A 27338-nucleotide genomic window follows, 5' to 3' on the forward strand; every position below is an offset into this window, starting at 1 on the left:
GCTTTTCAAGCTGAGGAAAACCACATCACTTACCTACAGGCACTATGCTCAATGTTACAAACAAATAAACTCTCAGGAAAGAGTTTCTTTATTTGACACTATCAATGTGCCAGAAAAGACCAGCACACCAAAGTACAGGCAAGGAGACTGCTAACTTGTGTATTTATTTGCAAAAAAGTGTCCAAGACGGGGAAATTTCTCCAATTCTATATTACTATGCTTTCATATATTGCTAACAGGATGCAGTTTGTCACTATGTCTTCCTTTTACCCGGTTCCTTGCAATTTTATTTCTTTTTATTTAGTCTAGTGCTTTCATATATCTAGGGAGGAAATAAGAAGGATTTAATATACTTACCACTTTCCATCTTTCTTTGACCAATACTCCTACACTCAGGATATCTGGCTGTTCCCCTCCTCCACTCATTGCAATCTCCTGGGGTGGTGCAGCTGCTATGCAAAGCCTACGTCAATAGAGACCATCCAGCTCCCAAAGGTGGCTTCCATTTAAGCAGAGGCTATAAAGATAAACAGCAATACTTATCAAGTTCATGAGAACTTGATAATTAAAAAATGGCAAAATGAATACCTTCCTAACTCTATTGTAAGAAAGTTATTTTTCAATTTTACAATTCAGAACTGAAATAAAATTTCAAACGAAACAAAAATATTTTAAAATCTTTTACGTAGTGAAGTCAGCTTTCTGCTGTGTGTGTAAGTACGTTCCTTTAGAAATAAAAGTATCTGCAACAGATACCTTTTAAAAAGTTGTAAAGCTTTATGCCAGTTGAAGAGTGTTATCCCTGCCTCAAATGAGCAACATTAGAATATAACATTAATTCTTCTCAATTCTTTCATACACATCAAATTAATTCTTGTAACACCCCTGTGGATAATCCATTATCCTTTTAACACCCCATACTATATGCAGGAGGGTTAAGCTGAGAACCATTGACTTGTATAAGGCTAAAAAAATGAGGTCATGGCCAAGGTTGTGTTCTCTACATAAACCCTTACCATATCAGCTTTCCTTTATTCTAACTCCTCTCTGACCTTCAACACCAAATTATTTCATCAGAGATTGGTAAGAGTTTCTTATCCCCCGCCAGACCACACTCACTATGAAGTCCATTGAAATAGATTATTTTCTCCTTTAAGAAAGCTGTATTACAACTTATATAATAGGACAAAATATACCTTCTATCAATAATGGATCGTTGACAGCTACAGGAGAAACCACTATACAATTCAATGGAGAAAAATACTCACACTATTATTGACGCAAAAATTATTGTAGGTGTCAGATACCCATTGATAGCAAATCTACAGCTCATGTGCAGCAACTTTTAATCTTGGAGGCAATTCACCAGTAGGGTCAGGTGCTTATATATAAACAAAGAGATCTTCCACAGCTTTAGTAGCTCACTAGGCCAATTGCTATTGACAGAGATATTGTGAGTGGGTAAGTTTGCACAGGAGTGCACTCCCATAGAAGGATGCAATATGCAGCTGGAAAAATTGGGAAAACTCAAGTAGCAAAAACGGCCAGAAGTGTTTTTTACCAGCTTAAGCTGATATACCAACTGAGACTATCTGGAGAGCATGGAGCCTGTCTCAGTTGCCCATGCACTAGCAGTATCCAGGCTGAAGTACTATAAGGCACACTTTAAAGACTAAGGCAAAATGCGCCTAGCTATTGGTGACGGCAAGGTAAGTGAAACAAGCTTTGCACCTATATTATACCAAAAGAGGCCAAAGATGATGAGCCACAGAGCAACCCCTATAATGGTTTCTCATATTCATCACAATTTTTTCAACACTTGAGCTCCAACTGTTGACTCAACAGTTTTGACAACTGCCTGCAGCACCACAAACTGCAACCAAGCTGAAGGATGTTTCATTGGGTGGAGGATGTTTAGAAGAAGTTATAACAATAGACTGCATAATTTTCATATCCAAGCACAATTCAAAGTCTTGGTGTTGACCTTTAAAGTCCTAAACAGCTTCAGCCCTGTATACCTGAAGGAGCGTCTCCACCCCCATTGTTCAGCTTGGACACTGAGGTCCCCAGCTCCAAGGGCCTTCTGGCAGTTCCCTCATTGAGAGAAGTGAAGTTACAGGGAAACAGGCAGAGGGCCTTCTCAGTTATTGCATCCACCCTGTGGAACGCCTTCCTGTCAGATGTCAAAGAACTAAACAATTATATGACTTTTCGTAGACAGCCCTGTTTTGGGAAGCTTTTAATGTGTGACATTTTGTTCTTTTATATTTTGTTGGAAGCTGCCCAGAGTGGCTGTGGTAACCCAGTCAGATGTGTGGGGTATAAGAAATGAATTATTATTATTATTATTATTATTATTATTATTATTACTATATCTCCATAACATCTGAATCAGGAGAGGCCACACAGCTCCTGGACTGGTACCTGGACACAGTGGTGCCACAATGCTGGCAAAATGGAGGCACTGTGGGTGAGTGGTTCCCATGCTTCAATCTGAAGAATTGGCACTTTTATGTGTGCTGCACAATACTCATTCTGCAGCTCTAAGAAATTTATCTTTTAGCATGGCATTACCTATACTACCTGCCTACTGACATCAGACAAATGCCTTCACTATACTCTTTTTGGAGCCTGCTTAAAACGTTTTTGTTTAGGTAGGCCTATGCAGACATACAGAAGCATAGAATCGTAGAGTTGGAAGGGACCCTGAGAATCATCAAGTCCAACCCCCTGCGATGCAGGAATATGCAGCTGTCCCTTACGGGGATCAAACATGCAACCTTGGCATTATCAGCACCACACTCTAACCAACTGAGTTGATGTTGAAATGCATTCTTTTTTGATGTTAATTTTAATTATTTTTAAATGTTTTAACTGTTTTTATTGATAGTTTTACTATTTCTTGTGAACAACTTAGAGGCTTTACTAAAATCAAGTGGTATTTAAATTTTGTTAATAAAAAAATATATATTGTTATGAATGTGAATGGGCACTTGTATCGGGCTTATGGACTCCTCCTCCATGCACAAAGGGAGGAGACCAAAGCTTCTACTTGCTGTTCGCAACAAACTGTCAGTTCCCATTTCATATGAATATGAGGAACTGTGGCTTGTTCAAGCTATTGTTTGTGTTCCTGTGCTTTATTGCATGGAAGAGATATAGGAGGATTTCAAACCCTGTCGGCAAATATGCCTGAAAAGTGACTGTTGCCAGGGTCATGCTGGGATGTGTCATGATGATTTACACTGCTGAATGCAGTTTGGTGGATTTGTGACCACCTAAGTAGTGGAATGATGCCTTGGAGACATTCTGCCATCACTATGCATTGATTGGGGACATTCTACCATCACCATGCACTGATTGGTTGCTTCTATCCATGATTGATGAAACGGTGATGATGCACCAAGCTACAGTTAGTATGTGTCAGCAATGTTGCCACAGATGCTGTGTGCATATGTACACAGAGTGTTACTACATTTTCTGTAGTTTAAAGCAATATCATTTTGCCTTTTCTCCTAAGCACATGTAGAATCCTGACTTCACTAAGCTAACATTCCACCAGTATTAAGGCACCACAGGTTTGTTTCTCCCATAACATATTGCTGAACTTTGGAGATTTGTTGTACAATAACTAATACAAGTTCAACATAATATTTCCATACATACTGCTTTGGAGCAGACAATTCTTAATGATTCTTGCTCACCCATAAACAAGAAACAAAAGAAATCCATGGTTTATATTTATGGAAACCACAGGCAGACTACCAATGCAAGAATCACAATATTTTTTTCCTCTCAGATTTAACTGACTTTGCTTGACCTCCATATAGAGGAGTGTGAAAGAACTACAGATACTATTTATAACCATGATTTCACATATCTGTAGCACCTACTGCATTTATGGACAACTATTTAAACTAACCATCTAATCAACTATCAGAAATGTTGCGACCATTGTTTTAGCATTCTCAATATTTAATGACAGGTGGTGAATAAAAATAAACAGTCTTACAAATGTGGAGATAGAAGAACAAGAAGCCTAAAAACAATAATCTGGGAAGCTATTAAGAAAAGGATCAATCCCTTTTAACCTATTAGGAAAGGAAACACTGCAGTCACCTTTACAAAACAGCAAAATCCCCTATTGAGCATTGTGTTATTTTGTTTAAGAATATTTATAGCCTGTCCTTCAACTTGATAGATCCCAGAACAGGGTACAAAATATAAATTTATAAAATCACATAGAATAAAAGGCAACCATAAAACCAATGCGAACAGTTTGAGCAGCTAAAACAATAGAGCAGGCAATCCTATCACCAAAAAATAATATACTAAAATTCTGGATGTGCCCGGGAAAAAGTCACTACATATGCCCCAACCATTTGTACACAGAGAAGAGCTCCTTGGAATATCTTAGCGCATGGACAGGATGGTATGGAGATAAGCTATGGAGATCTTTGGACCCCAAGCTGTTTATCACTTTATGGTAAACAGCACCAGCAATCTGAATACAGCCCAGAAGCATATAGGCAGGCTGTGTAACTCCCTCAGAATCAGTATGATGAGATTTCATTTGGATGAACTAGTCAACAATCTTACAGCATGTTCTGCATGAACTGCTGCTTCCATCTCAACTTCTTGGGCACCCCAACACAAAACACATTATAGTAACCAAAATAGGAGCTTACCAGGGCATGCATCACTATGGCAAAGCCATAGCCAATGAACTAATTGAAGCTGGAAAAGGACACGACACTTGGTGCCACTGAGGCCATATGGGCTCAGTTACGAAGCTGGATCTTGAAGTACCACCAGTCTACATACCTGACCCCTCAAGGAGAAGGCAAGCCCCTCTAAAGCAAGGTGTGCAGCCAGTTCCTGGATATAAGAACTACCTACCCACAACACCTCTTTATTATAGCAATTCCATTTTAGTTTACTGACTTTCATCCAGCCTATTGTTTTTGTTATATGCCAGCTAATACAGACACTATTTTTCAAGTAATTAATACTAAAGAATGTAGCCATCATCCAAAGATGTATCCAAGAGCTAGCTCATTCCCAATGAAAGTTCTGATGTCGCTCCCTTTGAACACAACATTCCTACACTTTATCACAAATGGCTTTTGGAAATCCAAGCCAAAAGCTTCCTTGGACATGAGGAACCAGTTAACAGTTCTTTTAATTCCAGTACTGCAGCATCAGTACTACTGCTATCTCCACACTGAATTTTCCATGAAGATATTATTTTAAAAACCCACACCACTCTTGAGAAGGAAGAGAGATTTCTAGTTTTGTAAACAAAATAGGTTCTCCTCAGTGAGCTGTAATGCCTTCCATATTACATCACAATTCATACAGAATAAGTGTGGACATGCCTAGACCCCACTCACTTTTGCCAACAAGCACATCCATGTTGAATGACATTTCATTGCCCAATCAGGCAATGAAATTAGAGCCACATCAGGCCACTACAATCCTCACCACAATGCAACTCCTTCCACACCACAAGAAACTAATGCTACATACCAAGATGCAAAGGTGAATCATTAAGGCTATATGAAGTACAATTAATCTTAAATTTAGGAAAATATGCTTGGGTCTGCAGTTGCCCTTCCATGAATAGAAGAAAGGGCTCCTTCTGCTTATGGAAAGGCCTTTGCTCCAGCTGAGATTTCCACTTGCAGAAGGAGGAAGTCAACTCAACCTTTCCCCCACAGTCCCACACTTGCCCTCCACAGCAAGAAAGGCCTCCTCCAGTTCTACCAGCAAGTGTCTTATGAATTAAGTTCTGTTCATAAGATCTCAGGATTCAAACCAGAATTGGGGCAGAAGGAATCTTTTTACTGAAAAGTATTGACATATTCCATCCAGTGTACTATCCAAAAAAGAAACCCAACACACTAGCACTAGCAGATCATTTTACAATATATGTTTCCAATAAACTTAAAGCAATGTAACATTTTTCAAATGTTACTGGCGGGGGGGGGGGGGGCAACATGTTTTTATGGCCCAAGTATCAAAGACTATTCAAATACAGTAATCATTAATTCTAATTAAAAACCAGCAATATATGAACACTGAAATTCTTCCAAAGCTATTTAAAAAACCCAATGTTCTGTCTCTTTAAGGGATGCTAGACACAGCTTATCCAACAGAAAAACAAGGAATAAATCAATGTACTGCATAGTTTATGTCAAGCCATTATAACACACCAGCTTTCTGTTTTGCAACTTGTAATAATTGTATTCTGCTGCCACCGCCACCACTCCTAAAATAAAACTCTAGGGCTGTGTTTTAGTAAGGTCATGTGAACCTTACACTTAGAACAGATCACATCAGTCAGATTAAAATTTTCGTCAGCTGAGAGATACAGTCACAGACAAACTGGTGAACTGGAACACGGTAGTCATTCTGAACAAGTTATAATCTGTTTGTATTTAACCAAGCTTTTATCCGATAAAAAAGTCTATTACGTTCCAAAAATATATTCTTTGTATTTTACCAGCCTAGGAAGTGTTTTACGCTTTTCTTACTAAATTAGGATGCATTGTGCAACTTGTTTACTCCAAACTCAGTTCTTAAAAGTATGGAGATGTTTTCCCTAAGAAGACAGTGTCGAGGAGGTATAAGCTGCATCCTAACCTTCACAGCGGGTGGCGTGGTGGGTTAAACCACAGAGCCTAGGGCTTGCCGATCAGAAGGTCGGCGGTTCGAATCCCCGCGACGGGGTGAGCTCCCGTTGTTCGGTCCCAGCTCCTACCAACCTAGCAGTTTGAAAGCATGCCAGTGCAAGTAGATAAATAGGTACCACTCTGGCGGGAAGGTAAACGGCGTTTCCGTGCATTGCTCTGGTTCACCAGAAGCGGCTTAGTCATGCTGGCCACATCACCCGGAAGTTGTACGCCGGCTCCCTTGGCCAATAAAGCGAGATGAGCACCGCAACCCCAGAGTCGTCCGCGACTGGACCTAATGGTCAAGGGTCCCTTTACCTTTAACCTTCACACCAACCCCATTTTGTGCATCATTTTTTCTTGAATGGACGTGTTAGAAGACACACACAGTACATCCCACCCATTCAGATTCTGCAATAATCCCTTCCAGTACTTGCCCCCCACAAAACCTTAAAGCCCAGACAAGTAAAGCATCCCATCCCTTGTTTTCCACATGCTTTTTTCAGTCTAAAGGACTTCAAAGCTCCCTTGCTTTTTTGAACTCCAAGAGAACAAGTGATGCCAAATACTGTCTTTCATTATTATGATATTTTTTCTCTTTTGTCTTGGGACAAATCTGCATAAGTTTCTTCTACTTCCCATATGAGCACACAACCAAAGGAAGGCAAGATTACTATTCACAAGACTTGATCAGAGACCAGGGATCAGTTCCAAACATTTAAAGAAAGAATCCCACTGAAAATATTTTGAAACAGCTACTCACAGAAATTTATGTAAACTCAAGCCTTGGCACATCTCACTTATAATTTAAATATTGATTATCAGTGCCAAGAACGTTTGATATAGTGCAGGATATTCTGCACTAATATCAGACTCTCTTTCTCTGGGTAAGTGCTATTCTGTCATATTCTTTACTTCACTGCTTTCACCATGAAAGTTTTCAACATTGTGGTCGGGCAAAAAAAAGTATTCTAGATGACACAATATATAAAATATACTGCAAAGGTTTTTGAAAGTTACGGGTCCTTTAAAATATTCACCTTCATTGTTGTGGTTCATTTGATACTTCTCTGCAAATGCATTTTCAATGACTGGTTTAAATACATCATAAAAAAATTACTTTATCTCATTTTACACACCTTGGGCTGCAACCCTATGCACAGTTACCTGGGAGTATATCCAGTTTATCTCAGTGGGGCTTATTTCTGAACAAACAACAGCAATAAACACAAAAGGTCAAGACCACACTAAGCAAAAAATGTGAAATGTATATAATCTTTATAAGAATAACAATTGCTGGCTTAAAAACCATTTGGTATGTCCCAATCATAGAAGCAAATTTAAAACATTACCTGCTATTGCCTAAAATAACTATTTCCTGACTAACCAACATCAGAGCAAGTTTATTTATTTCAAGAAATTTATAAACTGCTTGATTATTTTTTAAAATCTGAAGTCATCTACATATATTAGTCTTAAATAACTTGTATGGTAGGATATATCTGTGATATATCTTACTGTTACTAACAGAAAATGCTAGTCTCAAAGCATCTATATTTTAGCATCATTCTGAAACCCACCAATACTTGGTGCTATACTTAAGGTTAAGTATCATTTAACCATCCCTCTTGCTGTTTCATGGTAGAAAGACACAACATTGCCAACCCTCTCTAGCAGATTTTCTCTACACCCATTGCTGGCAGTTGGTCTCTTTAAAGATCTCTGGCAGAGGACCATACCTCTCTCTTTTAAAAGAAAGTCTATGTATCTGTATTCATATCTTCATGCAACTGCTGATAGCAGCGGCAATGTTTAGCCTCAGCCTCCATCTGCCTGTATGCCAGAGCATATTTGTATGACTAAAGGAAACACAGAAGCATCAACATTAGCAGATTTACAAGTCAAGCAGCCTAGTTTTCCCCTCGGGGAGCAATGAAAGAAAGGCAGGGAAAGCCAGACCTTTGCCGAAATAAGCGAAAGAGCTCTTTTCCCACCACCCCGCAGAGCCTATATTTTTGCAGCAGAACCGCTCTCAAACCGCGAGAGCATCACTTGCCATTTCATCGGTACCAGGCAGGAAACTTCTGCGATGCGCCTCACCGCTGCTGCCCAGTTACCAAACACCCACAACGAGCAGCTCCCCCGCTCCCCAACCCTGCAAAGCGAACAGAGGGGGCCTTAGGAGAAGACACACCAGAAGTGGCCACGCGCTGCCAGATCTTCTCCCATCCGAGGCTGGGAGATGATTCCGCCCCCCCTAATAATGCAGCATCCCCGCCCCCCTCCTGCCCCTGCACGGAAAACCGGGATAGATAACCGGCGGGACGAAATTACGGGTGATTTACTGATGCTCTGAAGGTTACCCTCCGTGTAGCCTCCTCCTCCGATCCCAAAAACCCGGCGCTGCTCCCTCCGCTATTAAGCTCTACCAGAGGCGCATCCCGCGAGGCCCCGCCAACCCCCCCCCCGGCGCCTCCGAAGCAGCATCCCTCCCGCCGCCGCCGCCGCCGCCGCCCCCCCCGACCAGGCGGGCCGGCGGCACTTGCGCACACCCCGCCGAAGCGGCCTTTCGCTGGCTGGGGGAGGCCAAAGGCCGGGTGACGACCGCGCTCCCCCACCCCATGCCCCGCTCGCCAGCCCCTGAGGGGAAGCGCCTACCTGGAACGCGGCGGCCGGCGCTCCTTCCCCCTCAGAGCGAGGCCGGCGCGGGGTTCACTCTTCCTCTCGAGGGCCTCCGAGGAGAGAAGGAAACGCGGCTGAGGTGGTGGTGGGGGGAGGCGATATTACCGGTTGTCCCGCGGCGCCCTCCGGTTCAGCCCGGCGCAGCCCAGCAGCAGGCTCCTGCCCATGGCTTGCGAGCAAGCGGCGCCGTCGTCGCCTCCGCCGCCGCTGTCTCTATGGTGACTGCGGGGCCGGGCCGGACTAGGCGCAGGGAGAGAGCCGCGAGGCGCAGGGACCGGCGGGCGGGGCAGCTAACGGAGGCGACAGGCAATCCAGTCAGCGGCTCAGCGGCAGTCGCCGAACGGCCGTTGTCTCTGTCGCTGCAGGGTTAACCGCTTCGTCGCCAACTCTCCGCCGCCTCAGCTGCAGTCCCCGCAGGACGCGACTGGCCCGTCCCCCTCGCTCCTCGCTCGCTCCACCTTCGCAACAAGCCCCCTCCTTTTCCCTTGCCCTCCATCCAAGGGCCAGTGAGCCAGCTATTCCCTCTAGGGTGCCCGCCCACCCTTCCGACGCCTTGAAACGCTATTGGGTCGTTCGCGAGGAGCCCGTTGAGCAGATTGGACAGCGGACCCATCAGTCGCCCGGCGGGCGACCGTCTCTTAGAAACGCCGCTGTGCTCACGTTTGCTTATGAGGCGAATCCAGCGAGTTTGTTCGTACTGCGCTGGTCTGAAGAGAATTCTGGGAATTGTAGTTTAGCCCGGCCTTTGTCGGAAAGGGTCTTTTAAGGATTTCCCTAATGGTAGCTTGCAGAGAGGTGGTGGTTGGTGGCTGCGTCATGGGGGCTTGACAGATGGCTGTCGATGTTCTCTTACAGGCTGGGGTTTCCTCTTTTTCGGAATATTAAAGTACCGAAACGCGCGCTGGTAAAAGTCATTTGTTTTCCCGTAACAAAAAGGGAAATAATGTTTATTGCTATGAGCCACTCAGGATTAAGGCTGCAGAAGCCACTAAACTGGGAAGTATACTGAAAAATCAGATGTTTTTGGTGGGGTCTTTAGTAAAAAGTGCAATAATTGTTTGTGCAGTATATCCAAAGTAAGCTGAGAAAACCCAAAGAGAAAAAACCTTGGGCTCAAGCTCATTAAAAAAAACCAGCATCAGTGTGCAATGGCAGTAGACACACACACAGAAAGGGGTTGAAAAGATAACTGCCCCACATTCTTCCATAATTTTTGTGGAAGGAACTTTCTGTGTCCTAACATGGTCCACCAGCCCTCAGTTTCGAGATACAAGTTTGGGGAGCAAAAGGGGCTTCTGAACAAAACAGAACAGCTATGTTTCAAAAATAATGTGATTTTTAAAATGCCAATATGCACAACACATTTATACAAAAATGTGCATAGAGGGCTTTTTAAAGTAGAAAAGCAACATGAGTCAAATCCGTGGGTTGTGTAGTGGTTAGAGTGCCATACCTGGGAAAAGGCCTGTGCAGAGATTTTCTGAGACCCCAGGGAAGGGGTTCAGTTATAAACTGAAACGGAAAAGGAGCTGGTCTCTGGGGGTCCCCCAGCCATCTTAGACCTCTGAGGCCTGGAGCAGGTGTACCAGGCTGCCTGGGAGACCAGGGTTTGTATGGGACCTTATTCACTGGCAGCAGAAGAGCATCTCTGCCATACCTGAAGCCTATACCACATTTTGCTAATTTGACATACTTTTAAAAAAGTTATATTCCAGCACATTACAATATACCGGTACCAACACTGATATATATTTAAAACGGGTGGGGGGGGGCAGAATCTATATTTATAATTTTATAATTAGTCCATTTATATTACAGAACTTAAGGGTGGTAGGAAACTGTTCCGCAATCTGCCCAGAATGGGATGATACCTCATTTAAGGTGATAATGCAGGAGGCCTCCATTGTTTAAAAGTACTAGGGTGCAACATAAAATAACAGAGAGGCATCATATTTCTCCCTATCATTTTACCATTTGATACCATACGTAAATGCATACTCTATGTAACTGTGGAGCTAAGCATTTTCCCAGACAGAATTGTAATGCATTATACCCAAATTCATTTCGGAATAAAATAAAGCCTTGGGGAAATTCTTTGTCATTGCTTACCGCTTCCTGTAAAACAATATCTTGCATACTCTGCTTTGGAAGATTGTATTTAGGTCAAATAGCTTTGCTAGTAATTCTAGAGGTCAGAAAGCAGACTTAGGACTGATTGCCTTAAGTCATAGATTATCATTACACAGAACACTATTTCAAAATGTAATTTGTTGTTACTCTCATTTATTTCCATATTTAAACTGGTAGCCAAGAAAATTATTCCAGAACCTTACAGTTTAACCCATCAATAAGAATTTTGATCCCATGATTCAAAAAAATGGTATATAGTGTATACCATGTGCAGTGATGGATGCCACAAATTTCTAGTGCCGTAAGATATTACAAACCATGGTTTTTTACCATATATAAGGAAAGGAGGAAAGGTCAGGGAAGGTGAAAAAAGGAGATGCAATCCAGTAGTGTGGCAGTAAATTTTGAACTACATCCAACTACGTCCTAAAATCTAGCCAGCTGTGTTGGTTATTTCACATACACCCCTCCCAAGAGCAGCTGTATATCACATAAAACACTTTGTGGTCTTTTCTGATTAACAGTGGTATATAAATACTTAAAATAAATAATGGAACAGCTCTGCCAGCAGCATGCTCTGCTGGTGTTATTTGAGGTGTTATGTGTAGCTTATGTTCTGCTGGTGTAGCAGAGTTTCTACTGACTCCTATAGCCCCTCGTCAGAAGATCTAGATGAACGTTTACCAACCTAGTACCCTCCAGAGTTTGACCACAACTTCAAGCCAGCAGGGCCATGGTGATGGGAGCTGTAGTCCCAAACATCTGGAGGGCACTAGGTGGGTGAAGACTGATCAAGAGTATAGGCCTTTTGCCCTTAATAATTTTTGAGGGGGTAGGAGAGACTCTTATAGTCCAGAATAGCACTATTCTCATTATACACTGACCCCTGGATTTAGTGTCTTGATTGATAAGTACTTAGCTATAAACTTGACAAGATCACTAGATATTCTTATATCATGCATGGTAAACCACTTAAGGTACCAGTTGTGCCAGCTCTGCTTAGGGAAGTTTTTAATGACTGTTGTTTTAATGTATTTTTAATATTAAGTTGGAAGCTGCCCAGAGTGGCTGGGGAAACCCAGCCACGTGGGCAGGGTATAAATTATTATTATTATTATTATTATTATTATTATTATTATTTTATTATTTTATTATGTTTTTAGCTTTTTTTCATTTATTTTGTTATGGTTATGTGTTGGTTTTAAATTATATTTTATATGTTATATAAATGTTATATATATATGTTATGTACAATACCCTGGAATCTTTTGATGAAGGATGGTTAAGAAATAGTTTAAATAAATAAGCTGAAACAAAATATTGTTTGAACTGTATGCTGCCTTCTCCCCTGCCCCCTGCATGCCTTCATTCTGTTGAGATTAGGGAGGGGTGGGCATTATTATTAATTATTAAATTTCTATACTGTCCTTCAGGGTGGTTTACACTACATTAAGTGTCAAAAAGTTAACATCTCACTTACAGTTGGGTTATATGAGCATGGGAACTGTATATTAAGGCAGTCTGACCCAACAGCTTGGTGCCTGCCCACCCCCATGTCATTGGACTCCAAATTCCATCCACCCTAGCCAGTGTTGCCAATGGGCAGGGATGAGGAGAGTTGTAGTTTAGCAACATCTGGAGGACACCAAGTTGTAGAAGGCTATATTAAGACATAAGATAAATGGTCATGAGTGCCACCACTGTAAGAAAGGTACAGATACATGTGAACAGAGGTATAAAGGAGATTCCAAAGGGATTTTCTTGATGGACTATGGGAGTTGAGAAAGTGGTTGTGGGAAGGGGAGCAGTAACCACAGAGGGGTAGAGCAAGTGAAAGGGAAAAGGTGTCTTGCCTTATGTCACAATATAGTGTAGGATAAATCTCCTTACTAATCATAGGCTTTAGCCTTTAATAAGACCTACTGAAACAAGAGTGGAATTCTACAGATATGAGACACCTAACCCATTATATCAAAGCATAGCTTATTGCAGGCATTATTCAGCATGGCAAGGTAAAATGACAAACTCCTTTCTTGTGTCATCTGGAAAAGTTTGGCTGTAGTGTACATTTATGTCACTAATATCAGAATCTGCAGCAATACAGTAATACATTGTTTTTTTAAAAAAAATGAAGTGAGGAAACAAATTCTCTCACCTTGGTTCAAATTTAAGACAGAATCCTAGGACAACATAGATAACAACTTTATAAGTGTGCTAAATTCTTAGCATAATTGAATCTAACTTGGCTTGGCCATGAGATCATCAGCTGACTATTTGTAAGATGGAACAAGCATTCACAGTATCATTATACCTACTCTGAGTAGTGTTTACTTTACAAAATGTCATAAAGCCATGGTGTCATCGCTTTATAAATGTTAAAAAGCTTTTGTCTGTCTTAAGGGACTCTATTTAAACCATGCAGTTGTGCAACATATTCTTAAACACAGCATAGCATAGCCTGCTTCATAATAACATCAGTGTCCAGTTGGGAATGCTTTCTTAATTAATGTTCAAAAGACAGAAAGTCCCATATACATTAGCTAAAGACTAATAAATGTCTCAAGCGGCCAAAGAGGGCATGTAAACCAATAAAACAGACCTTGTCGAGTATTAATGCTGTGCTACAGGACTCATGTGTCTCCAGACTGAAAGAGGAAGGAAAATAAGTGCTGCAGATGGGAACAGAACAGGGAGGAACAAAGAAAGTGGCCCCATTAATTATGCTAAGCCTTCAAGTCTCTTCCATTAAATGACAAAATTGTTCATTTGAAAGATTGCCTGGAAGATATGAACAAATACATTTTTAAAATGTAGTAAGAAATAGAATATAGTGGAAGAGAAGGACAATATAGCTTTCAGTTCAGTTTATACTGTAAATAATTTAGGACATTTATTTTACCATATTTATACTCATGTGTGTGTCCTAGGGCTCATCCAGACTTCCTTTTGTGCCATGTTTCTAGGCGCAGGTCTGGGCTTTAAAGCTCTGTGTCCAAGTGGTGGTATTTTTTGTCCTGGGAAAACTTGTGTTTTACCACCAAATTGGAGCAAACGCAGTGCAAAAGGAAGTAAAAGGCTTACAGGATAAGATGAGACAAAGTTAAGAGAAGAGTTTTGGAGAATATCTTAGAGAGTACAGTGGTACCTTGGGTTAAGGACTTAATTCGTTCTGGAGGTCCGTTCTTAACCTGAAACTGTTCTTAACCTGAAGCACCACTTTAGCTAATGGGGCCTCCTGCTGCCGCCGTGCCGCCGGAGCATGATTTCTGTTCTCATCCTGAAGCAAAGTTCTTAACCCGAAGCACTATTTCTGGGTTAGCAGAGTCTGTAACCTGAAACTTATGTAACCTGAAGCGTATGTAACCTGAGGCACCACTGTATAATATTCAATTCAACCTGCAAGTGGAAGTAAACATGTGAGCAGCAAATAATATCAAACAAAGGAAGATTTGAGATAAAAATGGGTAGAAGATCAGGATATGCAGCTGATAGAATGCCATGGAGAGGTGGACTGGGAAGTCCTTAGGAAATGGATATGTGATGGCAGTGCTTTTTTCTGGGAGGACACTGGAGAACGCATACCCCTAAACATTTTGTGAATCTAAGTTTGGCCTCATTGAGGCGCAGTATTTCAATATGAGTAGGAAAATGAGAGCACCCCTAAACATTTTTTAGAAGAAAAGTATTGTGTGATGGACAGTATATGATGTATGTACAACAGTTATAAAAATGCATAAATACCGGTATGTGTTGTTGTTTTTAAGGATAAGCCACCATAGACAAAGAAAAATCCATGCAGGTGCCCAGAGCCTATTTAGATGTTACTTAGAATCATAAAATTGTAGAGTTTTAAGGGATCCCAAGCATCATCCAGCCCAACTCCTTCGATGCAGGAATCACAGCAAGGACTAAATGTTCTCCCAGTTAAGAGTATCAAATTGCAGTCGCTCATCCTACAAGAAAGCAGCAAGTTCTGGTTGTCATAGCCAGCATCAATTTATCTGAGTGCAGAATCTCTCCAATTTGCCCCCTGAAAGAATGGAGGAAGGGATGAAGTTTTGGTTCCCAAACAGCTGGAAACCCAAGTTTGGGAAACCCTGCTTTACGCTAATATTTGGATTGCAAGCCTTGCATTGCACATTATTTATTTTCCTAGTTTAGGCTGAAATCCTTATCCCATTTACTGGGAGTAAGCTCCACACACACACAACTGTAGTCTTTTAAGAATCTGTTATGTACTGAGTTGAATAGGATCCAAACGGCAGCAGTCTGATTGGTCCTAGAACAATAGGATCCAAAATGCAGCAGTCTGATTGGTCCTAGAACAATAGGATTCAGAATGCAGCAGTCTGATTGGTCCTAGAACAATGCAGAAGTATGATTGGTTGGCAGGAACCACCCAATCCTGCTCCAGATAGAAGTGAATCCACAACCTGATTGGCTTACAGTAGAATTCCGGAATTAGCCAATCATGTGCAGCCCATTGTGTAAATAATGTATATAAAGCAGATACTGTGAGGGGACTTTCATTCATTCCTCCTCACCACTATGAGCTGAATAAAGAGCATGAAATCACTTTGCGACTCTGAGTATATTTCAGAATCTGTCAGAATTTGGCTCATATTTGTACAATTTATATATTAATTTGCTGTTTTATAAAAATTTTATTAATTTTATTAACATTTGCTGTCTTTTATTAAAGAAATAAAGCTTTCAGTGGCTACTAGCCATAATGGCTATGTTTGAGGCAATACACATCTGTATACCAGGTGCTGGGAATCCCAAGTGGACAGAGTACAGTTACATTTGGGTCCTGCTTGCAGGCTTCCCTTTAGATCCTCTGGTTGCTACTATGAGAACAGGATGTGGGACTAGATATGGACCTTTGCCCTGACCCATCAGTAATGTTCATTGGGCAAAGACTCCCCTACCCTCTCTCTGGTGTGTACAGCAAATGCAAATGTTACTTGAAATGCAGCTGTGTTGGGGGACAACCTTCCTGCGTTTAAAGACATTCTTTTACATAGCCAAAAAGAGGATGAAGGAGGAGAATGGAGGAGAGTATACAGTTAGACCAGTAGTGATGTATGGAAGTGAGAGCTGGAGCATAAAGAGACTGATCGCCGAAGAATTGATGCTTTTGAATTATGGTGCTGGAGGAGACTCTTGAGAGTCCCATGGACTGCAAGAAGATCAAACCTATCCATTCTTAAGGAAATCAGCCCTGAGTGCTCACTGGAAGGACAGATCGTGAAGCTGAGGCTCCAATACTTTGGCTACCTCATGAGAAGCGAAGACTCCCTGGAAAAGACCCTGATGTTGGGAAAGATGGAGGGCACAAGGAGAAGGGGACGACAGAGGACGAGATGGTTGGATAGTGTTCTTGAAGCTACCAGCATGAGTTTGACCAAACTGCGGGAGGCAGTGGAAGACTGGAGTGCCTGGCGTGCTCTGGTCCATGGGGTCACGAAGAGTCGGACACGACTAAACGACTAAACAACAATAACAACAATACAGTTAGATGACAGGTGAGAAGCAGGGAAGTAGAGACAAATGGCAGGGCTACCAGCAGAGAGAATTTGGACACTGGCTGGGGAAGAATTTTTAAAGTAAAACACACAAGTGGATATTCATGCCAATACTGCCATCTATTGTTTTGTGTCTTTCACTGCTAATAACGACAGGAGTCAACAAAACAGTAGCGCATACATTATTCATTATTTGCCTTAAGGCATTTGAAGCCCTTCCTAGCCCTGATTCCTGAGCGGGGTATTTTGGTAGACAAATGTTTCAAGTGCTATACAGAGTTAAGGTTTCTGAATGGTTTTCCAAAAGAAGGAATTGTCCCTTTCTGAATAGCAATCTGTCTAGATTCCTTTTGGTATAACTTGCAGGCTCCACTTCCATAACAGTGGTTTCCAGCAAAACGTCCGCCATTAGATTAGGCAACCCAAATGGAGAAGCAAACTGATACCCCCCTGCCAGTCTGCAAATACAGCAAATTCATGCTTCTGAAAGAAAACCCTGTGTGTTGTTTTGAGCCCCAGCTTTGTCTCCAGTCTCTCTACTTCACTATCCTTATTTATGCCCAGGTTTCGTTATTTTATTGGAGGCAAGCAAAGGCTACCAAGAGCACAAGCCGTAAAACTGGACTGGCTCCCTAGTACACATGTGATGGTTTTGCCCAAAAATTATTCCCTTTGGAGGAAAAATAAAAGATCAAATGAGAGGACAAGGCAGGCATGTCTCCTTACCCTATGCAAAGGTGTTCACTTCAGCATGATGCTTTTGAGAAACAACTCATCAAACGGCAATATCTTATAACAAAGCACAGGAAACACACAATTTTTTGGATAATGTCATGTAACATGGATTAAAAACGCAGCACTGAAATCACAGTGAATGTACAGTAAACGGGAGAGTGAACACAACCTAACCTAAATCAAATTTTTCTTATGAGGGCTTTAATACAGAAATCTAAGGGCAGCCAATGGATTTGTGAAGACTGGTGGTGGTGGGGAAACAGGTGAAAGTGGGTGCCCTGAGAGCAACCACAGGGGTTTCAAATTACATTTGGTTAAGTGGCATGTTTTGCAGGGTTTAACATGAAGACATAAGTCTCCTACAATAAATCTCTTAGGCATGATTAGGGATGCAGCGGGGATTAGCAAGGGCTGGCACAGAGAAACCATTTTCTCTGTCTGTCCTCTCAAGTGCAGCACTGATGTGACAGGAGCCAAACCGTCCTGAGGCTGGGGGATTCAGCCTCCCCTCCAAAACTGGCCACACTGCACCAAGCGCCCACTCTGAGAAGATGCTCAGAGCACTAAAACAGGTTAGTGGCTTTATTCCCATCAACTTTTCGTTTTAAAGAAGCACATATGTGTGGAAAAAACCTTTTCTCTCTACCCTTACTAAATCTAATCTGTGCCTCATTGCTATATTGTATTTTGAAGCAGCCTTTTTACTTTCCGTTTTGCTGGTAAATTTGTGTCCGATGTAGCTCTGTCTAAAAGAAACTGTCTGGAGTGTGATTTAATATAGGAATAGCAGAAGGATGAAAATGCTGCAACATGTTGCATTTGGTACCGTTTTCGAAGTGCATGTTTAACAACAGGACAGTTCCTATGCATTTCAATGAAGCTCCTTCCATGATAAGTGCATATAGAATTGCAGTCTGGATGAGGAAAAGTATCAACAATGGAAAAAAGAAGAAGGTCCATATTGGTTGTACGCCAGCTTTGCTTTTTAAAAAAGAAAAATGTATTTCTCAGTTTTTCTTCATTAACAGAATATAGCTATTCCAGAGAGAGAGAGAAAGGAAAGGGATTTGTGATTATTGAACACAGGCGTAATAAAAAATATGAGGTTGCTAATACTCCCTAGCAATTTAAACAGACAAGTGTTGCCTCCAAAGGGTCAATAGAAATAAAAGCTCAATTATTTCTATTTTCCAGGTAGAACCTAATGCGTGCAGCATAATCCTATGCATGTCTACTTGGAAGTAAGCCACATTTATTCAAGGGAACTTCCCAGGTGTGTATAGGATTACAGACTTAAAGGATAGCATTATATGCAGACAATATAGGACACTGCAATGTTGTTTTTGTTTAGTTTTTACTGCAAAGCACAAACATTAGACTGCAAAGGCAATCTAATGTTTGTGCTTTGATTGTCTTCAAAAAGCCTTTAACTGTGATGCACTTGTAATCTATAAAGTTTATCTGGAATGATAAAAAGGCTAGTAAAAGAAATACATTTATTTGAAGACCTATTCACAAAAATGGATTTGCAATACTTAACGTTATCTAACTATGTACTCTCATACAGCACAAATTTGCAAACCATTTAGAGTACCTTTGCTCCTCCTGGGGAATCAAAATCATAGCACTGCAGACAGCCATCCTTGAATAGTGAATTGATGGGATCAGGTTGTTTATTATCAGATTTACAAGCCCAATTTTATGTATCAGATTTACAATCCCAAACTTTAAGATTAATTTATAACAATATTTCCATTTAGGTCGATTGTTTCTAAGCAATAACTCAGGCATAAGGCAATTTTAGTGGTTTCCAAAAGTATATCTCAATTATCTTTAAGAAACTATCGTGGTCTCTTCATATATCAAATATATATTACATGTCAACATGACTGAAAGACCTGCAGATCCAATGGGAACATTACACTTAGGACACCTTATGGGTAAAACAATTCATCTTCTTTAGGGCCCTATTCATGGGTGTTGCCAGGGGGCTGGGAGGGGCAGCTACCCCCTCCCAAATCAATAAAAATACATAGCTAACTGAGGTTCTGCCCCCCTAACAAAAGGCCCACCCCCTAACAAAAATCCTGGCTACACCCATGGCCCTATTAGTGGTTTAGGCATAACATCCACAAGCTCTCCCCTCTCCTCTTCCTGCAGGGAGGAGGACCTCAGCAGCATTTACTTTCATCTCCCCCAAATTTTGGCTTTCTGTGTTGATCACACCAGGGATAATGGGTTGTAACAAACTCTAGTCAGTTTCCAAAGAACCCAACTTCAATTCAATAGGCCAGCTGAAACTAACCAGGATTTTTTTTAATATACAGTGGTACCTCAGGTTACATACTCTTCAGGTTACAGACACTTCAGGTTACAGACTCCGCTAACCCAGAAATAGTACCTCGGGTTAAGAATTTTGCTTCAGGATGAGAACAGAAATCGTGCTTCGGCGGCACGGCAGCAACAGGAGGCCCCATTAGCTAAAGTGGTGCTTCAGGTTAAGAACAGTTTCAAGTTAAGAACAGACCTCCAGAACGAATTAAGTACGTAACCAGAGGTACCACTGTACTTCAATCCCTTGTCCAGATGTCATGGCATGGCAAAATTCGGAGGAAATGACAGTAAACACTACTGAGGCGTCCTCCCACTTGTGCAGGAGGATGTGTGGATTGTGGGTCGCAGCTCACTCAGGTTCATTTTAGTTCATGCACACTACTCTAAATGATGGTTTGGTTTGATGTACAGACACAGCCTCTATGCACCAGCAATTACAAAGCGAAGTTCAGAATTACAAGCAGATGGTCCATAACTTCTGCCAAATTACCATGTTACCATGCCACTTCACCAAATTGTTATGAACCTGCCACTTCCCTGAGTGGCAAGAAGTCTAGGAAGAGCACTACAGTGTTTAATTTCTTTGAATGAACTTACGGTGAGAGCTTACAGTGGCTTTGTAGTCTTTGTTTTGCTTACATATATACAAGCACTGGTAAAGGCGTCATGAGGGAAATCTGCCTGTGAAGCCTTGTTGCTGCAACCAAGAGTTCTCTATTTAGCCCACAGCTCTTCCTGGAAGATAAAATAGATGTACAAGCTAGCTGCAAAACCTTATGAACTGGCAAGGTGATGAATGGTCAGCTATTTACAAAGGTATTTCTCTTTCTCTGGAATGATAAACCATCAATAACTCTAGCACCAATAAAGGTTTTTCTTGCTCTACAAAACTGTCCCCTTAAATGATTCCCATCCGGATGATTACATAATACAGTATCTATCATTAGTCAAAGCATAAGTGAAATGTTTGCCCACTTACACAAAATCATTGCTGTCTTGGGTACCTATTTGTTTTACATCAAGACAGCCACATCTTTAGCAGCCCGTTGTTTGTTTCTGCTTTCAAACACTTAAGGTGTCCTTCTGCAGCTCCTCATTATTTAGTCCATTTTCTACAGTGAGAGGAGCTTCACTCTCATGGGTAGGGGGCAATGATGTGAGGAATACTCAATAGGACTTCCTTCTGAGTAGATATGGTTAGGATTGTGATGGACAGTACCCAATGGCAATTGTAGAATAAACAGAAAGTGTCCATTATTTGGATAACTCCAGGGAAAGTGTTGTCAAAATAAAAAGTATTTAATCTTCATCTTCATCAATCACTTTACCTATGTATAGCCAAAGGCCTTTACGATGAACAGCAAGGCTTTCCTCTGCAATCTCTACTTGACAAACACAGTCATCGTTCCAGAGTGATAGATAATATTCGTTAAAATCCTTTTTTAAAAAAGGAAATGTAAAGAAACTATGCAACCATTACAGGTACCTATGACATCACAGCCCCTCTATTACTGCGCTGATATTAATTTATGTATATGACAAGTCTGTGGAAAAACCCCAGCAATGGAAGCATTTCAGCAGTGCCTGTTTACAGTTTGGCCAAAACAGTTCGAATGGCAGTGCCGGATCTACAGATTTTGCCGTCTAGGGCAAAAGTCTGCACTGCTCTCCACCTCTCCCTAACTGAGAACTCTTGTAGGAAGCCACAGGTCCTGAAATATTCCTGCAGGAAGCCTTTTACAATGCTTATGGCTTGGTTGCACCTTAACAGGTTTTTAAGTACAGTAATGATCAGGGTGGATTTCCCCTCACTATTTTAATCAAGTTAAGCAAATCTGCATCTAATACTTAGATGGGAGACTTCCAGGGAAGCCTAACCAACCCAAGCTTTCTTTGAAGAAAAGCTGGATAAAGTTTGGCAAATAATTAATTAACACATTGTCAATTAGCTCAGTATTGCCAATACAGACTGGGAGGAGATCTCCAGGGTTTTCTCCTAGCCCAACTTGGAGATACAAACTAGTTGTTCTCCCACTGAGCTAGGGTGCGGTGCTTACCCCTTCTGAAACTTGCATTGACTTTGGGAAGAAATCCGGCAGTTGGCACCAGTGATAAATTCCCAGTGCAACCACACCTCCAAATTAAATATTTTCTCCAGGGTGGCAGCAGAGAAGTAAAGGGCTAACTTCCCCCCTCCTCACCTGCTTGGTTATCATTAATTATCTGTGGTTTATCAGATAATGGGGTGGTTTTAATAGGAAGATGACAAAGGATCTTCTCCTCCACCCATAGGTCTCTAGTCTTGATCTGATTCAGGTCTCCTTCAAGTGATATTAACTTCTTTTTAAAGTCCACATAAGATCCCCAGCCTCATTTGTACCTGGTTTTAGAGATAAAACTTAAGAATCTGATCCTTTCACATTTGAAGTTCAGTTTTGAGGGATACTAAATGCAATATTTTTACAACTGACCTATCTCTAAAAAAGAAAAAAGAAACATATCCAATAGTGTCTGTGATTGATTACAATGTATTGGGGGGGCACACTTTCTAATTCTGTGAAATAACATTTTGAATCTTTGTAAACAAGTCCCTTGTAGATTTCAGTCTCCAAATTCCCATTTGGATGAGCTGTATATAAAGTGAGCACCAGCACTGGAATACACCTGACTGTTTCTAAATATTTAGCACTCCTGGAAATTTCTCAAGTCACCAGGCTGGCAGCAACATATGTCTCCTACAGGCATGTGCCTGGTTGAGAAACAGTCCAATATGTGTGTGCACGCAAGCGTGTAAACAGCACACTTCGACATATAATACCTTACATCAATGTTATACACACTGCACTTGGGCAGGACAATGCATTGTATTACAACTCCTTTCCCTAGCACAAATAGAGGAGGCAGTGTGCCTAACTCCATTTACCTGGGAGTAAGCCCCACTTAATTTAATAAGGCATGCTTCTAAGCCGATGCGAAGCTAGCTGCGTCCCAGGGGGGCGGGGCGGCGATGTCACCCCCCCCAGGGATGACACCTGGGGCGAGTCGCACCCCTGCACCCCCCTTTCTCCACCAGTGCTTCTAAGAAGACATGGTTAAGAGTGCAGGATTTTCCAAATAGTTCCTCCGCTCGGTGTTACTTTCCTGGCTGTTCTTTCTGCTGCTGCCGCCCCTGGCCAGCTTCACCCCTCCTCCTATGCATTCCTTACCTATCTGCTTCCCTCCTTCCCTTCTTCTAGCAGAGAACAAACCAGGCTGCCCTCCTAAACTGCCGCCTGGGGCAATACCCCAATTTTACTCCCCTTAATATGGGCCTGTTGAATGGGCTTTGGAGCAGAAGCAAGCTACTGATCAGATGTCTGCCTCCCAAGTCAGAGACATAGACTTGCAGAGTTGGAAGGAATCACAAGGATCATCTATAATAATAATAATAATAATAATAATAATAATAATAATAACAACTTATCTATACCACACCCATCTGGCTGGGCTTCCCCAGCCACTCTGGGAGGCTTCCAACAAAATATTAAAATACAGTAATGCATCAAACATTAAAAGCTTCTCTAAACAGGGCTGCCTTCAGATGTCTTCTAAAAGTCTGGTAGTTGGACTAGATCATCTAGTCCAATCCCCTGCCATGCAGGAATTTTTCACCCAAAGTGGGGTTGGAATCCATGACTCTGAGATTAAGAGTCTCACGATCTTCCAAGTTGTACATACACCCTCTGTTTCTCTCAAAAACAATTTAATAAATATATTTTCAGTTTGTTTATTAAATGTATATCTCATTGCTCTTCCTGAAGGACCCAAAGAAGCAATACTTGAGCCCATACCTAATTTTTCATTGATTACATATAACAGCACACAAATAATAACAGAAAATAAAATTAGGAAAATCAAAAAGTACCTTATGTTATATATGCAATTCTGAAGCGATTTTCAACTGACAAGGCAACAAATCAAAATGAACTCAACAAATAGTAATATTTTCCTTAAGAACAATTTTATAAATCAACATTTTCAGTGGATATAATTAATTCGCAATTAATACATAATGGATAAAGTATTTTACAATGCTTAAATTAATTTACCATAAATTTGGCAATTGGGTATTGGTGTTACTTGGTTTACATTTGATGTTGCAATAAAAAGTAAAATGTTCCTGGTTACTGATAAAGGTAGACATAACATACTTTCCCAGTGGATCATAGTGTACAATTGCACTTACCTTGCCTAGAATAATTGTACTTCATACTTTTTGGCCTGGGACAAAGGCTCCTGTTCAGTCTAAATTGCAATAAATAAGATAATCCAATTGTATAAGAATGTGAGTAGCTTATATGATAGAATTAGTAGTTAGGTGGTGCACCTGAAATATCTGGTAGAACCATTTTATATGTGCATTATTACATTTAGAAAAATGTTGCTCCCCTGAGAGAAGCTGACCTTTATCTAATAAGTCCATAATTGCATGTAGACCTCTGTTTTCCCATGTTGCAAATTGATGACATTTTTCCTTGTCAAAGAATAACAAATGATTTTAAAGCTGGGATTAAAGGGGAAATTGGAGGGGCTAGCTTTTGTGCCCGGTTCGTCCATACTTCGAAAATAGCTTTTGCAAATGGATTAATAATGATAACTAAATTACATAAAGCAGACGGAAGACAGGGAAGAGCTCTCAAGGACAAACGCTGGAGGCCATGAGTTTCCATAAGCACCCAATGCTGTGAATAGTTATTCCAAATGACATGAATCAATTGCTTCAACTAGAGAGCATTGTTACACAATTGCAGCTTGATTGCTCAAAAAATGCCATTCCTAGTGTGCCTATAAAAAGCACTCGTTTTTAAATGGCACATATATATATATATATATATATATATATATATACACACACACACACACACACACACACACACACACAGTTAATAAATTGTTTGCTATTTTTTAAAAAAGATGGTGAAATATAAATCAGAAGTACTGTATGTGAAAGCTAAATACAATCTTGGAGTTCAAATAATTTTTTATAGCAACTGCAAAATATTTAATTCTGCGGTCAACAAACAGCAACAAAACCTGCACATTTCACTGTATAAGGTAAATTATTATCTTGTGCTTGTGAATTCTTATCTCCCATGCCTTACTCCTCAAAGGATAACAGCAATCTATTTGTTGTCAGTTTTGTATGAGCCCCTAAAAAAGCACTTTCCCCATCACATCTTTTGCCATATAAGCTTTTGCCATTGTTTGTGCATATGCAGCTCACTGTTTCCTCTTTGTGCACATTTTTGTGCCTTTGTTCACACATCAGCCCTTTCAATTTTATGCCTATGAAATCTATCTTGATGTTTCCCATCCACACCAGCTCTGCTTGGTGGGATGTGGTTGTGCTGCGTGTTATTGCCCCCTACCCTTGATTAGCCTGATCATACAGTTCCTACCCAGGGTGAACTATCGTTAATTATAACAGTGTGCAGCAACTGCGAAGAAAGCAAATTCCATGTTTGGAATCATTGGGGAAAGGATTCAAAATAAAACTGCCATCGTCAGACTTACTTTTCTTATTTTACAGTGTCTCGAGTAAGAAACCAATACGTTGCTTAAATCAAGCAGAGCTTTAATCAGAATTCCATGTGAGGGGCCATTAGGAAAGGAACTGAAGATAACGCCGCCAAGATAACGCCATTACAAAAAATCTATGGTGTGAAAACACTAGGAATGCTGTGTATAGTTCTAGTTGCCTTATTTCAAAAAGGATACTGGAAGAGGGCCGGAAAAGGGCAACCCAAATTATCAAGTGGTTTAGTAAAAAGGCAACTAACAGGGAATATGATAGAGGTATGTAAGGTTTTGTATGCTGCAAAGAAAGTGAAGTGGGATAAGTTTTCCTCTTCTCTCATAACACTATGAGCTGAGTGTTGGAAGATTCAGAACAAACAAAAGGAAGAACTTCTTCACGCAGTACATCGTTAAACTATGGACCTTGCTTCCATTGGATGTAGTGGTGAGGACCACCAATTTGGATTGTTTTAAAGGAGAATTAGACAAATTAATGGTCTATCAATTGCTACTAGCCATGGTGTCTATGTTCTGCCTCCACTAACAAAGGCAGTACAGGCAACATCCTATTTACGTAGGGATTACATTCTGGGTCATCACGCAGAGCATATATAAACCCATTCCACCCTCTTCCAGTGCCAAACATGGCCCACGGTTGTGCATGCATGGTACATGCACAAACTGAGAATTGCCTGTGTTCTAGCAGCTGGGTAAACCAGTGGGAAAAGTGCTATTCTGCTCAAGTCATGCTTTCAGGCTTTCCTTAGGCATCTGGTCAGTCACTGTGAAAACAGCATGTGGACTAGATAGGCCTTTGGTGTGATCTAGGCTCTTCTTATATTCGTAACATTGCAGTGGATATTTACCAAAAATAACATTAAAAAGTTGAAGCAGGTTAACTTGTTTTCAAAGGCAGTACATTAATGTCATGAGAAACAAAATAATGTCTCATATTGCAATCCATTGCAACTTGTTAGAGATATGGAATTAAGCAATTTGAAATAGCATATTTCTTATAGGGCCACATAGCCTATATACCAGTATACAGCTTTTCATTTTAAAGTACAACTGGCTGCTGATACATGTTTTAAACTGTTGGCAATTATGTTTTCTATTACATCTTCCACCAAAAATATGGCTAAATTTACCTTTAAAATACAGTCAAGGCAAAGCCTTGCTGAAGAGTAACAGAGTGTTCTATGCCTGAAGAAGAGTCTTCAGGAATATGAAATAGTTGAGGGAGGTCAATATGAGAGAATTGGGCTCCTGCAGCCACATCCCCCTTTCCATCTGAAGTTTATTGGTGCATGTTCTGAAATTCTAGTTTTGTGTCAGAGATTGGCTGGACACTGAGGAGGGGTGGCTGGATACTGATGAGTGGGCACCAGGAGAAGGGAAGTTGGAGACTGACTTGGAAGAAGGGATCAGTAATCTTGGGGAGCCTGTTACAACCAGGAGGTGAGAGTTAGAGGCAGGAGAAGCTGCAGGATTGGAGAGGGAAGAACAGGTGCAGAGGGAGAGATAGGTCAGGCTGGTATAGAGTCACGGCTTCCATGCCTCCTCCTCCTGCCCCCATCTCTCCTGCCTCACTGTCTCCCAGGACAAGAAGAGGATTGAAGCAGAAGGAACAGAAGCAGGTTACTTGGAGGCGGAGTCTTTGCCTGCTTGTGCGCAGCTCAGGTGGGGAAGATACATAGTG

General features: G+C 41.1%; 1 protein-coding gene across 4 annotated transcripts in view; it reads right to left on the reverse strand.

The window, feature by feature from the left end:
- Positions 1-9965, reverse strand: part of TTBK2 (tau tubulin kinase 2) — a 50482-nt gene extending 40517 nt beyond the window's left edge. For 2 of the 4 annotated variants that reach the window (XR_013987674.1, XM_081010164.1), the window contains exons 1-2: positions 9333-9965; positions 358-517 (exon numbers count right to left, since the gene is read on the reverse strand). Coding sequence is in view for 3 of the 4 variants with exons in the window: in XM_081010164.1 (XP_080866290.1) it covers positions 358-426 (69 nt within the window). In the remaining variant the exon portion in view is untranslated. Of the gene's footprint in view, positions 1-357; positions 518-8413; positions 8432-9332 lie in introns of those variants that run through there. The other 2 variants (XM_081010163.1, XM_081010162.1) reach the window with 2 other exon arrangements.
- Between the last annotated feature and the right edge of the window lie 17373 nt (positions 9966-27338).

This window comes from Podarcis pityusensis (assembly GCF_964106645.2).
Source record: "Podarcis pityusensis genome assembly, chromosome: 1".
NCBI classification, from domain to species: Eukaryota; Metazoa; Chordata; class Lepidosauria; order Squamata; family Lacertidae; genus Podarcis; species Podarcis pityusensis.